Here is a 16,794-nt window from a genome sequence, read left to right on the forward strand (position 1 = left end):
TGAAAAATCAACCTCAAGCAGGAGCGCGAAGCAGGAGCGCGATTGAGAAGCCGGCTGGGAATCCGCCCGCTCCTATGCCTACCGCGTAGGGGGAATGGCGCATGGCGCAGCACCTGAACTCTATGCAACAGCGCGACTCAAATACCTACCGGGACGGACCACTTGCGAGGGAAAGCACTAACAGACACCGGTAGATATAAGAACACTTGGCAAGAACAAAACACCTACAGAAGCAATCACAGATGCCAATGAAAACCACAGCACAAACCAAAGATCACACACTGTACTAAAATGTGCCCCATAATCAATCTGCGTTCCATGGATCTACCTTTCTCCGGATGCCTCAAAATCGATGGCTCAATTCCCCAGTTACATCGTATCACATCTCAATTGGTTCAATTGCTCAAACTTACCTCTATCCGTTTCTATTATGATACTGGTATCAAAAAGATGACAAACTTTACAGAAAAATCGTTGATAAGCACACGTATTCAAACTGAAGGCAACGCGAAGTCGAGGCCAAGAAGAAAAAAAAAATTGAAAAGCACAAAAAGTCGATTCGTCGGTACACGACGGAAGATCTACGCTAAAGAGTATGCAATAATATATATTAGAAGCAAAGAGCTGAACATCACATGTACATACGCACGCACACGAATATGAGACGAGAGAGAAAACTGTTCGTTGGGTTCGTTCAGGGGTAAAGCAAAGTGTAAGAAACCGTTCAACGACCCACATTGACTTTGCAGGTGGAGTACTTTTGAAGGGCTCTTAGAAAGACGGCATAGCAGGTGCTATCGTTATCAGGCTCCCAGTAAATCTCACTCAATCTGATCTGCCAGGGTGGATAGCCTTGGAAATTCAGAAAGGGCTGAAACATAATTACCAAATCGGGCTCTTTACCAACCAACTGCTGGAGCTCTTGATCCATGAACTTCAGTGTGATATCTTTGGGTTTCAATTCTCCCTTTTTAGCAAGTTCAGCCATCACTCTGGTCAATTCCACAATTGTAGGGCGACCATCTACGACGCTCAAGAGAGTGACTTCGATGTTATATTGGACGTTTTTAGGAAAGTTAACCGCTTCTGATTCTGACTCTACCAATTTCCCATCGATGCTACCAGGAAACGTTAAGTTCAAATGAGGGATCTTGATGATGAAATTCGGGATATTTTCTGTACCAAAATATGCAATAAACTTCTTATAGATTGCTTTTTTCAATACAGGAACTCGTTTCTTGAGAACTCCATGATACTCGTAGATGGAAAGGTATGTGATACCACTGGAAAGACACCACGAAGCCACCTGGGCTGCATCGTTACACAATCCTTCCAAGCCACCATTCTCTTCCTGTTCTGATTTGTAATTCAGAATAGTTGAGATACGCCGGGGGATCTTTGGGAGTTTGTTCACATCACTATTGATCACCTCAGGATCGGCAGCCGAATTAAACGCCACGCTGAAAAACCGAAGCTTTGAACGATTGCTCATATACTGAAACAGCCTAAGGATTGACATGAAAATGTATATAATAGTGAGAACCAAGTAGTAGATATAGAACTCTACCAATTGACCATACGTGGGGTGCTCTCCCTCTTTGAAGAACTTCGAACGAGTTCCGACATCTCTGGGTGAGATCAACGTCTTGAAAATATTGTTGAAAGAGGCAATAAATGACTCGTTGCTGTAGGCAGCAGAGCACTGGATAGGTCCATTCTCGCCTACCTCCAAATTGAGAGATCCTTCCTTTTCCAGCTGCTGTGCTTGGTCCTTTACCAATTTATTAGGAGACACATTGGTGTTAATCTGGTTCGACTCAGCAATATTGTGCTTAACTTCTTCCAAATTGATCTTTTCGACCATGTTTGCGGGACTTTCAAGCAGTATTAGGGGATTAACAAGGGCAAGGAATGCTCTCCCATCATTTTGAAAGCGATGCGATTATTAAAATTTTTTTAGGACATGTCAATTATTCATAGTGAGAGGAAAACGAAAAATTTACTAACCGTCAAAACACTTAGGAAGAGGAGACATATCTAAATGCCCCTATACTAGGGCTCAATAGATCACGCTATATACTTAAATAGGCGAGGGAAAAATATGTAGTAAATTAGTTAGACGACGAGTTAGAACCGGATGTAGAACTGGCATCAGATTGGGTTGCAGCAGTGCTGCTGTGGCTGGATTCCACTGGCATTTGAGCCACTCGGCTACTCAAGGTCTGCATAAAGTTCAGGAGATCCTCTTGGTTAGTGTACATATAATCTGCACCTCGAGGACGGCTATTAAATGTGTCGTCACCGTATGCCAAAACATCAAGACTGGAATCACGTCCGGGATCCGGGAATAGAGGATCGTCATCCACATGACTATCATCTGCTTCTTCCTCCGAAATAATAGATGGTGGCTGATCGTTGGGAATATGCAATATACTGTCCATCAAAAGAGCCGACCGATTGAAACCGTTTCCATCATCGGTATTCCCTTGACTGACCTCGTCGTCCGTAACATGCATTGGCGGAATCATGATCGAATCATCAGAAACCAATGCTGGTGAGGGAATTGGAGTTACCGGAGTTATAGATGTATTACCAGTGTCGTTCGAATCTTCCTCTTCCTTAGGAAATGTAGGATCACCACCCTCACCAGATTGTCTCAACGAAATTTGCTCAGAAATACCGTTGACCCTCCCCTTGTATGCAGCAGACTTGCTAGCCACTTTGCAAACACGATACAACTCATCTATTTCTTCCAACATCAATCCTTTGGTTTCAAAAACCATAAAATATACAAAAACAAACCCTGTGATATTCAAGGAGCCCCATAAAAAGAATATCTTGGTACCAAGTGCAGCAGTATGAGAACCTGTATCAACCAAATATGGCGTAGCGTATGCGAAAATAAAATTGATGAACCAGTTGGTGGCAGCACAGATGGAGACTGCTTTCTGTCTAACAGACAAGCTGTATATTTCTCCAACGGTAACCCAACAAACAGGACCCCAAGTGGCGGCAAAAAAGGATATGAAGCCGCACACAAATACAATCATGATCTTGTTTGCGGTGATAGAGTTGGTCTCTACACCGACAATACCTATAATATAATTGCAGACAGTCATACCAATGGCACCTGTGAGAAGAAGGGTTCTTCTACCAAGGATTTCCACAAAAAATATACCAGGAATAGTAAAGATAACATTCACAAGGTAGGTGATGAACGAGATAAGATAGGACTGACCAATTCCAATTCTGACAAAAAAGTTAACACCGTAGTAAAAGATGAAATTAATTCCAGAGCATTGTTGAAACGCTTGTAGCATGATACCTGTAAACATCCTCTTCCTCTGACACACACGACCGGGCGAATTGCGGAAGCAGTCCAACAGAGAAGTGGAACCAAAGCTCACCTCGTAATCGTACGAAGCTTTAATTTCAATCAACTCTTCAATTAAAAATTCATCATCTGGTGGAAGTCTTCGAAGCTTTGAAAGAGACATAATGGCATCATCTAGGCGGCCACATTTGACATAATAACGAGGCGATTCAGGAAGAAAACACATAATCACGGAAAGAATACAAGATATTATCAATTGTAAACCAATAGGGATCCTATAGCAAGCGGACGAGTCCATATCGTGCGTTCCTTGGGACACAGCACTAGATATGAGAAGCCCCACAGTAATGGCCCATTGAGAAAAGGATATAATGGAACCTCTAATCCATTTAGGAGCTGTCTCAGCCTGATAAAGTGGTATGACGGCCGAGATAATGCCAACACCAAAACCACTAATGAATCTGCCAATGCAAAGTAACGGTATGGCATCTGAAATCACCTGTAGTATTATGCCGATATTAAAAATCACCGAACAATCTACGACGATACACCACTTACGTCCAATACGATCTGATAGTAAAGGTGACGATAGCGCACCAAAAAAGGTGCCCACGGACAAGATAGCTGTAACTACTGACACCTCGGTAGTGCTGAACGATTTGCCGTTACTTGGGAAATGCCTTCGCACGTATGACATTTCCAACATGCTATTGATGACGCCCGTATCATAACCATAAATTAATTCACCTAAGGCACTCATGAGACCAACATATATAGCCATCATGGTGGATCTTTTCCTTATTTTTTTGAGCTCTTCCTCAGTAGGAGGAAGAGGAGCTGTTGGGAGAGAAGCAGTGGATGTAGATGATGCATATGTAGGTAGAGTAGATGGAGGCATCGTAGATGGAGGCAGAGTAGTTGGAGGCAGAGTAGACAGAGATGGAGTAGACGGAGATGAGGTAGACACGGATGGCGAAGACAAAGATGGCATAGACTCATTAGAGAAAAAAGAAGTAGGGACATTAGTGGAAAGAGTGGGACCGGGTGATTGTAAAGAGTGAGGAAGGGTTGATGGTTCCGTACTGCCTGTAGAGACGGCACTCGGAGCCTTGTCCACAGACATAGAAAAATTGGAATTCACATTGACGTTACCGCTAACGTCAGCAGCTAAATCAACTGGAGTAGAGTCAGTTCCTTTCCATAAAGACGCAGACTGAGAATCCTGTTGTTGGGTGAAAAATCGCTCATAATCATTATGTATCTGTTGTTCGACTAGGTCATCCATCTCTATCTCAGTAACAGAGGAATTTTGGCTGGACCTGCGATCCCCCTGTAAATTATCGGGATCCTTCATGCCATTGCTGAATTCTGGCTGCGGTCGGACATTATCTTCATCTGTCATATCCTTTCCTGCGTTGATGAAAACAGGACTCAAACTAAAAATTCAGTGAGAAAAAAAGTATCGTTGCAGGCCAATTTCAAATTTTCTTGCGCTTCTGAGCGAGTACAATACAAAGCTCGGCATCTCAGGCATAATCGCGAAAGTCACACGGGAAGGCAAGCCGTACAAAGAAAGTGTCGACAACGTGAGTCCGCTGGGGACGGCTTTACCCAGACCCTGAGAGATTGTGAGCGCCATAGGATTTTTATGCTAGCATCAAAAGATAATCTATATAATAATCATATAAATGAAAAGCAAGGACATATGGAGTGTTTCAAGTGAATTGATGATATCCTTTGGAATTGAAAGAAAGTATTGGAGTACACGAACAATTTGCCAAAGACTAAATTATTAGAAACAAATGTTGCATCATCAGAAAGTTCACTACCATTTTTTAAGTTAGTAGCTTGGCTACAGTCAAAATTATTAATCGTGTTAAATCAGAATTCAATCTCACAAAATAACCAACCCTATCTTCGAGGAGTCATAGTAGACACCATAGATTTTGAATCTTGAAAAGATTGACCTGTTTTGCTCCATTGTCATAACTGGATCCCCAAACCAGCTTGCTTGGTAGCAAGATTTCCATACGAATCTCGGAGACCAATCATTTTGGTGTCCATGGCCTCCTAAAATATTACTTATGAACATTAAACACCCAAAAATGTCCTCTTTCTAGATTTTCCCAAAATATTGTCCATCCTACTCAAGTCTTCTAGGTTGTAAGTGGCAATACATATAATGTATTTGAAAGATACAGTTTGGTAATTAACAGCTTCTAAGGCAATAATTCATAGTAATTTGAATCCAGAAAATAGAGGATGCAAATAAAGTTGAGGTGCCACAATGCTCTCGACAGTCTTGTGACTCCACATTGAAGGACATATTGTCTTTTTTGGGAGAATCAAGTCTGTGTATATACTCATCAAAATCTACAATAGAGACCAGGTGCCAACTTGAGGCCGACATGCCGAGAACCTAAATTTTCTTTCTCCGGAAAAAGAAACTAGAATGCATAGGGTTACTGATTACCAGATTAAGAAGAACAGAAGCTCTTCTGCATAATCTCTCACATTGTTACCTGCAGTGAATCGCCGGCAAGCGAGAAATTATTTTCGACGCATATTCTTTGGGTGATTATCTAGCCTTTTTGCAAGAGAACAAATGCATTTGAAAAGTACGAGCTATCGTTCGATCGACACAGCTTTTGAAGCTACGTAAGCATTCAGAGGGGTATGGCTCAATAAGCGAAAGCCTTACAATTTCTCGCACAGTAAATCGAATTATTATAGTATCTCTCCACTTGAAAATAAATAGGTAAAATAGAAAGAAAGAAGCAGTAAGCAGGAAAACAAAAAGTAGGTTCAAAACAAATCAGCAAGGACAGGTAAATCCATTAGGTATGTTGTGTACTAAACCATCCAAACAGTTTTTTCTTTGATTTCCTGTCGATGGGAACTATATGCTTGGTTGCCAACATATTATTTTCTATATCCGTTGAAGTAGAGGAATGATGGTCATGATGGTTATGATGGTCGTGATTGTCATGCTGATCATGCTGGTCGAGCTGGTTGTGATGGTCGAGCTGGACATGATGGTCATGAGTAGGAAACAACGAAGACAATCTTCTCTCGATGAACATGGATCGAGGTCTTCTACGTGCGGGGGTATTAATCCGTTTAGCCTTTTCACTGCTAACACAAACATTCTGTTTGCTTTCCAAGGAGGAAATAGATTTTTCGCCCAGAGGTTTCCTTCCCCAGGAGGAGCGGACTGGGGCTGAAACACTACGCGACTCCTTATGCTGTTTAGCCCCATTACTCGTCACAGGCGCTCCAGATTTCGAAGCACCGCCAGTCTTGAGGTTCTCCACTGGCGAACATGAAACAGAGGTCGAATCTATCTCGTCGCAAGAGCTGCTATACGACGACTTCCGCGACGACGCCAACGAAAATGAGCTGCTGCTGAACATATTAGAGAATGATCTGTACCCGAACATCGACCTTCTCTTTGAAACTTTATCCAGAGAGGACAAAGGGTTCGTAGGAACTCTTGCTTCTGGTTCATAAACAGGATCAGAAGGATGACTTAACAACTCTTGAAAATCTGCATCCTTGCTGGAAACACTAGATTCCAAACCGTGTCGGATCTCATCATAGGAGTCAATCCAGCTGTGCAAGAGATCCTCATTGACTTTATAACTTTCCAAGAGAGACTCGGAGCTCTCTTCTGCCAAAGCACTAGTAGTAAATATTGGATGTGAAGATGTCAAATCGTCGCTCTTGAAAAAACTAAGCTGGAATATCTTGGCCAAGTTGGATGCGGTCATCTTGGTGATACTAACAGTAGGTTCTCTGCTCAATCTGTTTAAAAAGCCAAGAAGATAGAGGAAAAGATGCAAATTTTCTGTCGGAAGTTTTGAGAGACGGCATATTGTCAGACTATGGGGTTCCGACACGAGATGATCAAATGAGCTGCTTATGGCGGATGAGGAATGACTTGATGTGCAAGTGGCGGATGAAGTATCATTGGTAGTCTCCTTTTCCTGCTCAGGAGACTTGGCATGTTCAATTGGATGCAATGACTCATGAATTAAGACGGTGGCAACACTTGTATCAGCCATAGTGGTATCATTATCAGTATCAGCAATGTAGCCATCATTATAATTCTCGAGTTCACGCTCTTCCTCTTCATCAAATGAACTGTCCAGATGAGAGAGCCTGTCCCTCTTTAGTTTAGAATTTATCTGTGGTGTTATAAGACCATTTTCAAGATTGGCCAACCAACGCTTAAGGACCATAGCCACATCATAACAATTGGGGCCGTCATCTCCATCCAATCTGAACGTATCAAAGTCAAATGAATCAATACCTTTCTGATGAATTGCCAACTCAATACGTTTGATCTTACGAATAGAACCATTAATACGGAAGACACCTTGAACAGGGTCCTTGGATTCGAGAAAATTGACACATTTCTGCACAATAGTGGGAACAATAAGGGCCAAATGATCGTCAAGAGTGACGTGGGTGTGAGACTTGCGTAGCTCATTATCCAATTTGTTGAAAAGAGCAGAAATTGAGTCGTTAGATCGGGTCAATGTAGGAGTAATGGCTGGATTGGCCGCCCGGCGAGGACGCACATTGATGGAAGATGAAGGGAATGAAACAGATCTGGCAGATCGTGATGACATGGGAGAATTGGACGAAAGCACATATTCGTTACTCGTTTCCACGTGTAGGGGACCAGAGATGGATATATGCCGTGAAGATCTGCTTTTATCGAATGTTAAAGGTCTGAAAACAAGCTTTCGAGGTTTATTGGAAACCGATGATGAAGCTGGAGTTGAGGCACAGACTGATGATGATGAAGATGAAGAATGCATAGCAGGGGAAACCAAAATGGCAGGAGACATGATGAATAGAAACTGAGATGAAAAGAAGGGTATGACAAAAGATGAAAACAAATGAAACAAAACACAAAAAAAGGGGGAAACAGGGCTTAGGACAGGGTATGAGATCGAGATGAGATGATATTTGAATGCTTCTACTCACCAACTAATCAACAAAATGACCTGATGAAAGCAAAGAAGAGAAGAAGCGGAAGAGAAGGAAAAATCACTGCCGATAGAGAAGAAAAGAGAAGGCGAAATGTAAGTTGGAATAGAAATGGTGTGGAAAATGCTGTTGTGCTTATTCCGCTTTGGGTATGACAACCCTTTGATTTACAGGGATGAGTGAACGCGGTTTACATAGCAAAAATAAAATTCAGGGGAAATTTCAAGGGAAATTTCAAGGGAGTCGGAATTCAAGGGAGAAAGATTGGGAATTATCGTGTAAACTTTTCAAAGTTGAAATCTCGATTTCTACGCGTGTATTATGTACAATGCGATACGGGAGCCTTTAGAATGCTGGGAGGTAATGCCTAGGATACATAGAGAGATGAGTAGATTAGCAATCCAGGATTGATGTTGACACTATTCCCTGCAGAGTAATTTTGGGCATTGGCGCTAATCGACTCCTTTGGTTCCTAAATTCCTTGTACAGCGAATTCACAGATATGAAGACACGGAAGAGCGCGGTTCCCGACAAACTTCGATACTCACAGTCCAGGCGATCGACTCAGGATAGAGCATGGTTGATAGTTGAGAAAGCAATTTCGACGGTGGTAACAAATTCTCACAGGCGTGTTTTAGAACGCCGAACGCTCTGTGCATTCATATCATCAACTGTTTCCATTCTCTTTTCCAATTTTTCTTCTTCAGTTGCATCCGATTGTTCAAGTCCTGTTACCGTAGTAAATAATTCTCACGATTTTCAGCCAGTTCGCGAATTTCCGATTTTTTCTTTCTTTTGTTTTCTAACTTTTTATCTTTTTCTTTTTTTACTTCTTTTTCTTTCCCTCAGTCAACAAACTACCTCACTAACGACAGCAACAGTCACCACTACACCATTAAACACTCCATGGCCAAATGATGGCTGAAAACCTCTACTCTGCCACATACTCTGGCGTTCAGGTGTATGAATTCATACACCCGAGATCTTCTGTGATGCGCCGGAAGAAGGATGGTTGGGTTAACGCCACTCACATACTTAAGGTTGCAAACTTCCCCAAGGCCAAGAGAACCAGGATCTTAGAGCGTGATGTTCAAATTGGTGTCCATGAAAAGGTGCAAGGTGGTTATGGTAAATATCAGGGCACTTGGGTGCCGTTGCCTCGGGCCACTGAATTAGCCAAGCAATTTGGTGTCTTTGGCGATTTGCATTCTCTCTTAGAGTACAAGCAAGTCAATGGTTCTTCATCTCCTCCTCCCGCTCCGAAGCACCACCATGCCTCTGGCGGTGCCCGTGGAAAATCGGCTGCTGCTAAGGCACGCCGATCGGCCACGATGCCTGCTGGTTTGAGTCGTATAAAGAGAACTACATCCTTGATGGGTAAAGAAGCCGGCCCAATTCCTGCTAAACGATCATACAGCTCCATCTCCGACAAGCGATCTACAAAGAGGAAAAGAACTTTGAAAGCGCCTAAGAGGACCTTAAGTAATTTGAACACTCCAGCTAGTATTGCTAGTATTGCAAGTATTGCAAGCATATCAAACCCACCTGCTTCCAGTGCTAGTAGCACGACTCCTCATATTCAAACGTCATCAGATTCAGAAGTCTCTGTGAACTTTGAAAGCGAATCAGATGCTCCTGCAACAGGCCCATCACACAACTCCAGTGCACCCATCACCCACAATCTGTCAGAAGCTTCATCTCCGGAGGATTTCCTGAGTGATGCAGATCTCGATAAAGCTTTAGTAGCCGGTGATAATAAGCGGCAAACTAAATCGTCCAATCAAATTAGGCAACAAATCCAGCTTCCTGAACATGAAACCGACCCCAAAAAGATATACGCACAGAAATTATTAGAGTATTTTTTGTCGTCAGAGGACAACGGTAATACACCACTTCCGTCCTTCATTACCAGCGAATATGGTACATATGATCTTAACCAGCCTATAGACAAGGATGGAAATACAATTTTCCACTGGGCTTGCGCCATGGGAGATTTGAAAATGTGCGAGGCATTACTTAATCGTGGTTGCAACGCTAGGGCGTTGAACAACAAGGGGGAGGTGCCGATAATGCGGTCAGTGATGTACACAAATTCGTATTCGAGACGAACATTTGCCAAGATGTTGGATCTTCTTAGAGATTCACTCTTGGATGCAGATACCCATGGGAGGACCATCCTTCATCACATTGCACTATCTACCAGTTGCCACAGCAACCTTCCCGCCGCCAGATATCACACGGAGATTCTTCTTACGAAGGTTGCAGAAATTGTGCAACCCATGGAAAGAATCATCAATTTCATTAATCAACAAGATGACGAGGGTAACACATCATTGCACATCATGAGCTACAACGGTGCTCGCAAATGTATTCGCATTTTATTAGGCTATAACGCTAGAATAGACATTCCAAATTCCCGAAATGAATATGTCAGTGATTACTTATACAACAACAATCTCCTTGCTACATCTGGAGACCGACCTACTGGAGCTAGAGAGTTGGGAGCCTCTGGGCCTGCTGGAATCTCTGTTGGTGCTGTTGGTAGCAGCTTTACTGGCTCTCGACCTGGTCAAAGCTTGACAGGGGACTCATTCAATCACCTTCGACCCTTTAACCCATCATTTGGGGCTCAGCGACAGCTACAACCCCCAGGAAAATCGATTCTTTCTTCGAATAGAAACGATGTGGGCTCCCCATCTCAATTAGGATCGGGATTCATAACCTCCAGCTACCTTACAATTCCTCATTACTCGGAAGCTGCCATGCAAGTAACACAACAGTCCGGAGAAATAGTAGATAAATTATCGCAACTCGCCAATTCTTTTGATGCCGAGGTGCAGCAGGAGGATAGCGACGCCAAGGAGTTGCATGTCATTCTGCTCCAACTGGATCAGGATATTACCAAGACGGAAATGGGTATCAAAGAAATATTACAATCTGTTTTTGAAAATATTGAGGTTGATCCCTCCTCACAGGCTTCCCGTGAGGCCATGAACACGGTTAAGGAGAGAGCTGATGCAATCAGATCTGAATACCAGGTGAAAATTGATCAATTACACAAATTGATCGAAAGATCGCAGGCCCGGGACTTGGCCAGCATTGTGCAGAAAGAGGAAAAGAAGGATCTGAACAAGATAGAAGAGTCGGATAAATCCGATAAACATAACGAACAAGCTGCGAATGAAGAGGAAGATAAGGAGGCAATAGAGCTCGTAGTGGAATTGACCCAATTACAACTTATTCGCAAGCTGACCGTTAATGACTTGGTAGGATTGTACGCTAATGCTTCCAAGAACACCGAGACTATTAACAACTATAGGCACTTGGTGTCAAAGCTCTCCGGTGTTCCTCTGAATGAGGTGGACGAAAGCTTGGACGGCATTGAAGAATGTCTCAAGGATGATGCAGCTTGAATTGATATCTAATATATGTATTATAATACCTTGTATTCTAATGATAGAAGTTAATGAAAAGAAGTTGAGAGAGACCATAAGCTCTGCCCGGTACCGGGATGCAGTCGCATTTTCCATACTTACTGATAACCATCCGGTTTCCTACAATTTTTTTCGATACTTCCAACTTCTTGCTTTCCTTGGGTTATTTTGATATCTACAGCCATGCCGTACGAACTAGCCCCTACTGAAGAGCAGTTTATCATTTCTACGCCTACACCAGGCTCCTTGAGGTATGTGGCATGCATAATGCGTACACCTCGGGCCTTAGTAGAAGATCCATACGCAAACAACCTCGCTCCTGCAACACATAGATGTGCTATATTGATGCACGGTAACAATAGTCACAAGAATTTCTGCTTCGCCGTTAAATTGGCTCAGGACCTCTCCGATAAGCTGGGAATGTATTCGATAAGATTCGATTTTCGAAATTGTGGAGACTCCAGTCCGAATGGTAGAGATGGTCGTACCGTCGAGGAGGATATAGAGGATATCGAGGCAGTATACCAATACGTTAAGAATGGCGGATTCAACAATATCAAGTTGATGGTTGATTTGATGGTTGGCCATTCAAGAGGAGTTGTTGATATGTTTGAATGGGCCTTGCACCATAACGATGACGAGCATTATGTTCCGGCAATGGTCGCTGCTTCGGGACGTTTCATTGGACAAGGACTTGTGAACCGGATCCGGGAGAAATATCCTGATTTTGAGAAGAGTGGCGGTCATACACAACCTGCTATCATCAAGGGTCAATATTCAAAGATATGGGTTCCCGCCTCAGAGACCCATAACCTTGGGGGATACGATATGGATGATGTGAGCGAAATTAACGGTGACACAGAAACACTCTGCATCTACGGTACACGAGATGAGATCATTCCTTTACAGGATGCGGCCATGTATTCTAATGCACTTAGTGGCCGAAATAAACTTGTTTTGATAAGTGATGTCGATCATCGGTACTACGGGGTGACAAAAATATCTGCAGAAGATGCCACCGACAATTCTCATCCTTACTGCGAACGCAGTGGAGTATTAGATTACAATCAAGATGTGGTAGACATTATTATTGACTTTTTAAACCATGAGAGTGGTCGTAAACGGTTTTACATGAAGAACAAGATGATTCACAGATTCTTGCCGAGATGGAAAAAAGTAGAAGGAGTGACCAATTTTAGAGATATTGGTGGTTATCTGTCTACTACAGGCAAGCATGTTCGTTATAACATGATGTATAGATGTGCAGATCCAGGCTCGATTACAGAGAACGGTATAGCAGAGTTGAAACGACTAGGTATAACGACAGTGTTTGATTTAAGATCCACGTATGAGCGTGGTGACAGTGGTATGATTGATGCGGAAGGTATTACAAATATACACGTTCCATTATTTGGAGACCAGAGTTTGGCACCTTCCGAAGCTATGATGTTCTATACAAATTTGATGACATCATGGTTCACCTTTGTGCACGTCTATTCTGACATTCTACGTGTTGCAGCTCCTCAATTTAAGCAGATCTTTACCCATATTAGAAATCATCGGGGCGAGCCATTTCTTTTCCACTGTACGGCGGGTAAAGATCGTACTGGAGTATTGGCTATGCTATTACTTCGATTGCTTGGAGTGCCTGAACCAATAGTGTCTAGAGAGTACGAAATGACCGAGTATGGACTTCTGCCAGCTAGACCTAGAATGGAGAGAAAGTTTATGAAGTCATTGGAAGAATCAGGAGACTACGAAAGCCGCAAAACGTTCTACAAGGTGATCAGCAAAGGCCGAAAAAACTGGTCCCTACAAAAAGACGGTTTCGACAACTTACTTTCTGCAAGGTACGAGGTGATGATGGAGACTATTCTTCACTTAGACCAGGAGTATGGCAGTGTGGATGCTTACCTGGAGAACCAGGTTGGACTTGACCATGATGATTTGGCAGAGATTAAAATGAGTCTTCTCGTAGAATGATCTATTCATTTGCATTCGACGAGCTCTCCTCGTATTACCGTGTTCCCCCGCGTTTCGCTGATAACCGAGAGGGTTTACGCTGCTCGGCTTCTGTTAAAGCCCCTCATCACACGCAGAGCCGGTCCGGTACAGGAGAAAAAAATTTTCGGGCCAACTTTTCACTATTTGAGTCAGACTCTGTCCGATTGGATGAGAACCTGGGTTAATGATCTTTATAAGAGACAAATAAGCAGAGGCTTTCGTATATTGTTCAGTTAGTTCTATTTATTTATTCACAGGCTATCTTACTATGTTCAAAAGATGTCGTGTAGTGTTACAGAAGGCACTTAAGGATGAGGTTCGCGGACCAAACTCATCGTATTCCAATATGCTCAAAGATCCGTCTACGAAGTACTCTGGATTCCAAGCTATATATCTTACCGATAGGACGTGGCCCAACAATCACATCAAAAAGGCTCCTAGGTGGCTTGCCACGGATTTGCGAGATGGTAATCAATCTCTTCCTGACCCCATGTCTATAGAGCAGAAGCAGGAGTACTTCAAGAAGCTGGTACAAATCGGGTTGAAAGAGATTGAAGTGTCTTTTCCCTCAGCGTCTCAAACGGATTTTGATTTTACTCGATGGGCTGTGAAGAATGCTCCAGAAGATGTTGACATTCAGGTTCTTGTACAGTCCAGAGAGCGTTTGATTAGAAGAACCATTGATTCTCTTGAAGGAGCCAAGCGGGCCATTGTTCACACGTATTTGGCAACCTCCGATCTTTTTAGAAACGTCGTGTTTGGAATGTCTCGTAAGGAAGCCTTAGAAAAAGCAGTGAGAACGGCCAAGTTTGTTAGATCTCTTACCAAGGACGACGCATCCCAACAAAGAACCAACTGGACCTATGAATTCTCTCCAGAATGCTTCTCCAGCACTCCTACCGAATTCGCCGTGGACATCTGTCGAGCAGTGAAGGATGCCTGGGAGCCTACTTTAGAGAATCCAATCATTTTCAATTTGCCTGCTACAATCGAAGTGTCCACCCCTAACGTCTACGCAGACCAGATTGAATACTTTTGCCGCCACATTGGAGATAGAGATCGTGTGGTAGTCTCTCTTCACTGTCATAATGACCGTGGTTGCGGTGTGGCCGCCACAGAACTCGGTCTTCTTGCTGGTGGTGACCGTATTGAAGGTTGCCTATTTGGAAATGGTGAACGTACTGGTAATGTTGACCTTGTGACACTTGCTCTGAATCTGTATACCACTGGTATCTCACCTGATTTGGACTTCTCCGACATGAAGTCTATCATTGATGTAGCTGAGCGTTGCAACAAGATCCCCGTTCATCCACGTGCTCCTTATGGTGGATCTCTAGTCACTTGTGCGTTTTCTGGTTCTCACCAGGACGCCATTAAAAAAGGCTTTACAGCACAGGAGAAGAGACGTACTGAAGGTGACAATTCTTGGCAGATTCCTTATTTGACTTTAGATCCACAGGATATTGGCCGTAACTATGAAGCCGTTATTCGTGTGAATTCTCAATCAGGTAAAGGTGGTGCTGCCTGGATCGTGCAAAGAAACTTGGGTCTCGATCTTCCTAAACCTATGCAGATCGATTTCTCCAGCATTGTTCAGGACACTGCCGATGGCTTGGGTCGTGAATTGAAGGCCAACGAAATTATTTCTTTGCTTCAGAGCCATTATAATGTTGACAACTGTGCTAATAACTCAATTGCCGTGAAGGATTACAACTTCCATAAGATTTCTGAGCAGAGTACACACCTTGATGCCATAATCGATTTTGATGGTACCGAAATAGCCATTCATGGAGAGGGTAATGGTCCTATTTCATCCTTCCTTAACGCTTTATCGAAAGCTCTTGGCATCGAAATGGAAGTTGAAACATACGCTGAGCACTCTGTGGGTCAAGGTTCTAAGACCAAGGCTGCTACGTATGTCAAACTTTCTTGTAACGGTGTCACAAGATGGGGTATTGGAATGCACGAGTCTATTACTAGGGCTTCTGTCAACTCTCTTGTCTCTTGTGCCAACAGTCTCATTAAGGCTCGTGCTCTTTCGGAGGATTCTGTGAAGACCGAGGACGGATTTGCAGAAACAATCGAGAAAAAGGTCAAGGCTAAATTCTAAGCTATTTCTCTATTATTCCACATGTTAATATAAACAAACACAGTTAGAAAGAATTACGTAGTTCAATCAATTAGGTCTTAAAAACTCGGCAATTTTAGCCCATCACGGCATTCCTCTGGAATCGGCTGATTATTCAAGTTGGGGAGTTGTAATTGACCAACTTCCCAATATTGAGGATGTTTCCGGTAGTACTTGATCCATGACTGAAGCTTGATTTCGGCTTCCTTTTCATCCAATCCTCTCAAATCAAATGTCCATTGATCTTTACGGTGGAAGCATCCATTCACAAACACTCTAGAGTAATCATGTCCGGCAAAGAGATGATATCTTCCGTGATCAGGTCCATATATGTCCCGTCCATAGGATACGTCAAATACTGTACCATTTACCGAGACATATATCGGCAAATTGGTATCGGTACCATTGTAAAGTGCCAATTCGTCAGTTGTAAACAAGATTGATTCATGCGATATCAATTGATGCTGGACAACAAACTTATAATACTGAGAGTTCAAGTATTTTCCTGTGTAGCCCCAGGTACTAGTACCCGTAAAAACATACGAGAGAATACAGCAGAGGGCAAGGACTCCGCCTAAAAATTGAACAAAGTCCAAAATAGTGAATCTTGATCTCGGATCCTTCTTCTGTGGCATTTTTGTATTTAAAATGGAATTACGTCCGTAAAAGAACTAGTGATAAGGTCTAAGTTCAATAGTTCGGACTTTTCACTCCTTCTTCAAAACCCTCAATACTTGGCATTGGTTTCTTTTTGTTTTGCTGCTTCAAGGAGTCTTTTTTTTTCATGGGGTGAAAAATTTCGAGGAATTAAAATTTCCCTGAAAAACTCATCCTCATTCCACCTTCCCAGCTTGATACATGTTTTTTCCTTTTTGTTATTCAACCATCCATATAGA

General features: G+C 42.8%; 6 protein-coding genes across 6 annotated transcripts; 3 read left to right on the forward strand and 3 right to left on the reverse strand.

Moving 5' to 3' along the window:
- Window positions 1–724: 724 nt before the first annotated feature.
- On the reverse strand, window positions 725–1,864 carry FOA43_000193 (uncharacterized protein; the record flags this gene model as incomplete). The annotated part of the gene is made up of 1 exon (XM_038920527.1): window positions 725–1,864. The coding sequence occupies one exon, from the start codon at window positions 1,862–1,864 to the stop codon at window positions 725–727; it is 1,140 nt and encodes a 379-aa protein (XP_038776455.1).
- A 247-nt stretch (window positions 1,865–2,111) lies between these two features.
- FOA43_000194 (uncharacterized protein) lies at window positions 2,112–8,190 on the reverse strand (the record flags this gene model as incomplete). Its single annotated transcript, XM_038920528.1, has 3 exons — window positions 2,112–4,770; window positions 5,978–5,988; window positions 6,235–8,190. 3 exons carry the CDS (start codon window positions 8,188–8,190, stop codon window positions 2,112–2,114), a joined length of 4,626 nt encoding a protein of 1,541 aa, XP_038776456.1.
- A 1,059-nt stretch (window positions 8,191–9,249) lies between these two features.
- On the forward strand, window positions 9,250–11,745 carry FOA43_000195 (uncharacterized protein; the record flags this gene model as incomplete). The annotated part of the gene is made up of 1 exon (XM_038920529.1): window positions 9,250–11,745. One exon carries the CDS (start codon window positions 9,250–9,252, stop codon window positions 11,743–11,745), a length of 2,496 nt encoding a protein of 831 aa, XP_038776457.1.
- A 204-nt stretch (window positions 11,746–11,949) lies between these two features.
- On the forward strand, window positions 11,950–13,749 carry FOA43_000196 (uncharacterized protein; the record flags this gene model as incomplete). The annotated part of the gene is made up of 1 exon (XM_038920530.1): window positions 11,950–13,749. One exon carries the CDS (start codon window positions 11,950–11,952, stop codon window positions 13,747–13,749), a length of 1,800 nt encoding a protein of 599 aa, XP_038776458.1.
- Window positions 13,750–14,038: 289 nt separating this feature from the next.
- On the forward strand, window positions 14,039–15,880 carry LEU4 (2-isopropylmalate synthase (Alpha-isopropylmalate synthase) (Alpha-IPM synthetase); the record flags this gene model as incomplete). The annotated part of the gene is made up of 1 exon (XM_038920531.1): window positions 14,039–15,880. The coding sequence occupies one exon, from the start codon at window positions 14,039–14,041 to the stop codon at window positions 15,878–15,880; it is 1,842 nt and encodes a 613-aa protein (XP_038776459.1).
- A 77-nt stretch (window positions 15,881–15,957) lies between these two features.
- FOA43_000198 (uncharacterized protein) lies at window positions 15,958–16,533 on the reverse strand (the record flags this gene model as incomplete). Its single annotated transcript, XM_038920532.1, has 1 exon — window positions 15,958–16,533. The coding sequence occupies one exon, from the start codon at window positions 16,531–16,533 to the stop codon at window positions 15,958–15,960; it is 576 nt and encodes a 191-aa protein (XP_038776460.1).
- Between the last annotated feature and the right edge of the window lie 261 nt (window positions 16,534–16,794).

The sequence above is a fragment of the Brettanomyces nanus genome, chromosome 1 (genome assembly GCF_011074865.1).
Source record: "Brettanomyces nanus chromosome 1, complete sequence".
Taxonomy (NCBI): Eukaryota; Fungi; Ascomycota; class Pichiomycetes; order Pichiales; family Pichiaceae; genus Brettanomyces; species Brettanomyces nanus.